At 55.2% G+C, this 3032-nt stretch overlaps 1 protein-coding gene across 1 annotated transcript in view; it reads right to left on the bottom strand.

Annotated features, from left to right (window-relative positions):
* vipas39 (VPS33B interacting protein, apical-basolateral polarity regulator, spe-39 homolog) overlaps positions 1-3032 on the bottom strand; it is an 18606-nt gene that overhangs the window by 13886 nt on the left and 1688 nt on the right. The window contains exons 3-14 of the mRNA XM_015368918.1: positions 2228-2327; positions 2020-2157; positions 1907-1945; positions 1743-1807; positions 1621-1677; positions 1455-1547; positions 1346-1379; positions 1170-1272; positions 1066-1093; positions 918-991; positions 714-789; positions 223-357 (exon numbers count right to left, since the gene is read on the bottom strand). Of these exons, the coding sequence (XP_015224404.1) occupies positions 223-357; positions 714-789; positions 918-991; positions 1066-1093; positions 1170-1272; positions 1346-1379; positions 1455-1547; positions 1621-1677; positions 1743-1807; positions 1907-1945; positions 2020-2157; positions 2228-2327 (942 nt within the window). The remainder of the gene's footprint in view (positions 1-222; positions 358-713; positions 790-917; positions 992-1065; positions 1094-1169; positions 1273-1345; positions 1380-1454; positions 1548-1620; positions 1678-1742; positions 1808-1906; positions 1946-2019; positions 2158-2227; positions 2328-3032) is intronic.

Here is a 3032-nt window from a genome sequence, read left to right as displayed (position 1 = left end):
ACGGTTTAACTGGAAACAGTTTAACCAGAACCAGTTTAACCAGAAACAGTTTAACCGGAACCAGTTTAACCAAAAACAGTTTAACCAGAAACAGTTTAACCGGAACCAGTTTAACTGGTTCTTAAATAGTCTGGTTTAACTAACCAGGGTTAAACTAACCCAGCTAATCTTTAGTTATCTGCTTGATGCTGTGGTTTCCTCCCAGTCTGAACTGGTTCTGACCTCTGGTTCGTTGTAATGGTAGAAGCAGCAGTAATAGAGGGTGGTGATCAGCGGCATGTTGAGGATGGAAGCTTTTCTGGGACATTTCTGGAAGATCTCCACCTTTCCTTCTCGCTCCGCCTTCCGGTCCGCCGCCTGAAGGAGCCGCAGAATAAACCAGTTTATGCAAAAGAGAATTCAGGATTTACAGTTCAGGATTTCAACTGGATTAATTCTAATGGCTGAAAAGAAAAGAAGCTCCTGGAAGCAAGAATAACGGCGAGGCAGGAGGACACGGCGAGGCTGGAGGACACGGCGAGGCTGGAGGACACGGCGAGGCTGGAGGACACGGTTTGAAGGAGACACTCGGGGTCCCAGAAAGCTGTTAAGGTCAGGATGCTGGCTGCTGTATCCCAGCAGCAACAGGGGGAAACAGTCATAGTGACCCAGTTCTGACCCGGTTCTGACCCGGTTCTGATCCGGTTCTGACCCGGTTCTGACCCGGTTCTCACCTCGATGATGATCTGCCGCTCCAGCAGAGTGTAGTGATCCTGAATGTGAGCCAAGTCCTCGGCAGCAAACTGGAGGCTGAAAAAGAACAAAGGAGGAAAATGTTTCCTGCTTCCTGTTTCCTGCTTCCTGTTTCCCGTTCCCTCCTCACTTCCTTCATCGCCTCCTCCTCCCTAACTTCCCTCCCTGGTTTCCTCCTTCCTCACCTGAGACAGCTCTTCAGGAAGTCCCGCCTCTTGTTTTCATCCGTGATGTTCTTGTGTTCTTTGTACTGTAGCAGCTGTTACCATGGAAACAGATATGTCACGTCAGCATCACGCCGAGCCGAGCCCAGCCTCGGTGCTAACGACTTACCGCCGCCTCCTCCGTCCGGCCCAGCGCCCTGAGGAGCAGAGAAGAAGAAAAGAGACGTAAACGAAGCGAACAGACCAGAAGCGGCGAGTCGGGCGAGTCCTGACCTGAGCAGCTCCAGCAGCAGCCGCTGCTCCCGGGTCTCCGTCAGGAGGTGGATCAGGTGCCGCAGCGCCGTCTGCCTGGACTCCATCTCTCTGAACAGAACCTCTGAGCAGAGAAAGCAGAAGCGTGAAAAGATGGCGTCCAGCCGCGGCGGCGGGAGCAGCAAACGGACACGGACCTTTACAGAGAGTCCTCTTCAGAAAGATCAGAACCTGCAAGCAAACAGAAGGAGTGTCACTGGGTCGGGTCAGAACAGCTCAATGATCAGCGACGGGTCAGAACTTTACGGCGGTGATGGCGTTCCCATCATGGGCGGCGACGGCCAGATCCAGGAGCAGCAGTTTGTCCTGAAGGGAGCGGAACTTCTCCAGAGACACGGCCTGCGGGACACAAACAGGAAGTGGTTCTGATTGGCCGGCAGCGGCGGCGCCAGAGGTCAGACCGGAGGCTCACCTTCCCCTGCTGCAGCCGCTTAACCGTCTCCTCAGGCGTCCAATCGCTGAGCAGGTCCTGACGGGTGACATCATCATCAGCAATCACAGGCAACAGTCAGATTACAGCTGTAATCAGATTACCTTGTACTCAGATTTGGGTTTTCGGAGTTCTGGTGTGTAGAGCCGCAGCGCCGAGTCTCCGAGCACTGAAAGAGAGAAAGGTCAGCGTCAGAGCGCCCCCCGCTGGACGCGGGTCAGCGTCAGAGCGCCCCCCGCTGCACGCGGCGGCGCCATGGCGGACTCACTGTCGCTGAAGCTCTGCAGGTTTCCTCCTCGGCCTTTCCCTGCAGATGGAGCAGAATCAGTCACATGATGGCGGCTCGGTCACATGACTCCGCCCCCGCCGCCAGGTTCTCACCTTTGAACAGAGAACTCAGAGAGAGTCCAGACTGGCTTTTGTTGAGTGACGGCGTCTCCGTGGAGATCTTGGGGAAGGCGGGCTCTCTGTCTGCTCTCTGATTGGATGCCGCCATCTCTTTAACGGACCATGATATACCTGACGACACGACAACCACAGTCAGCGGCCAATCACGGCGCAGGATTCCCGGCGGTGGGGGCTGACTTACTGCCGACGGGTTCTCCGCTCCAGCTGACCCTCTCCCACTCCTCCTCCTCTTCGTCGATCAGCGGCCCGATGCTGCTCACCGCCATTTTGGACTCCTTCAGCTGAGCGTCAGACACAAACCGGGTCGGTTCACAAAAACTAAACCCACCAGGCTTCAGCAGCTGTTACCATGGTAACCGCCGTGATTGAGGAGGAGGCCTGATCTGGAAAGTGTGGAGTGCCTTTAGAAGCAGCCTCCACCACCGCAGACTCTGCTGGATGCGGTTCCAGGCTTTGACTAGGCCACAGGTCTCTGATGCAGCTTAGCTTTCCCACAGCATGATGCTGCCACCACCATGCTGTCCAGTAGGGATGCCGTGCTGACCCTGGCATTCTGCTCTATGGGGCCCAGGAAGGGACAAAAACATTCATTTGTTCTCATGGAGGTCCTCCCTGTGGCCGGAAGAAAATACTAACAGCTCAGAGGCGCCTCCTGGAGGCAGTTTGGAGAAACGCTCTCCCTGTGAGGAAGATGAAGCAAAGGAGGAGGAAGAGGAGGAGGAGGAGACCACCTCGTTCGGCTTTAGCTCTGAGCTCCAGGAGCTAACATGGAGGAGTTCTCCAGCTGCAGGGGAACCATGACTCAGCAGGAGGTGGAGAATAAAGCCGGCGCTCTGAGGGCGACCATTAAAGGTCAGAGGTCAGAGAATAAACTCCTCCTGTTTGGGAGGAGATCCAGAAACCATCAGTGGGAACCAATCAGGATTTTCTGAACATGCTGTAGTTCCCAGATCACTTCCTGGACTCCTTTGATGGGAGACCCTTCC

Source organism: Cyprinodon variegatus, unplaced genomic scaffold (genome assembly GCF_000732505.1).
Source record: "Cyprinodon variegatus isolate N-32 unplaced genomic scaffold, C_variegatus-1.0 Scaffold2247, whole genome shotgun sequence".
NCBI lineage: Eukaryota > Metazoa > Chordata > Actinopteri > Cyprinodontiformes > Cyprinodontidae > Cyprinodon > Cyprinodon variegatus.
This window is presented reverse-complemented; position numbering and strand designations above follow the sequence as displayed.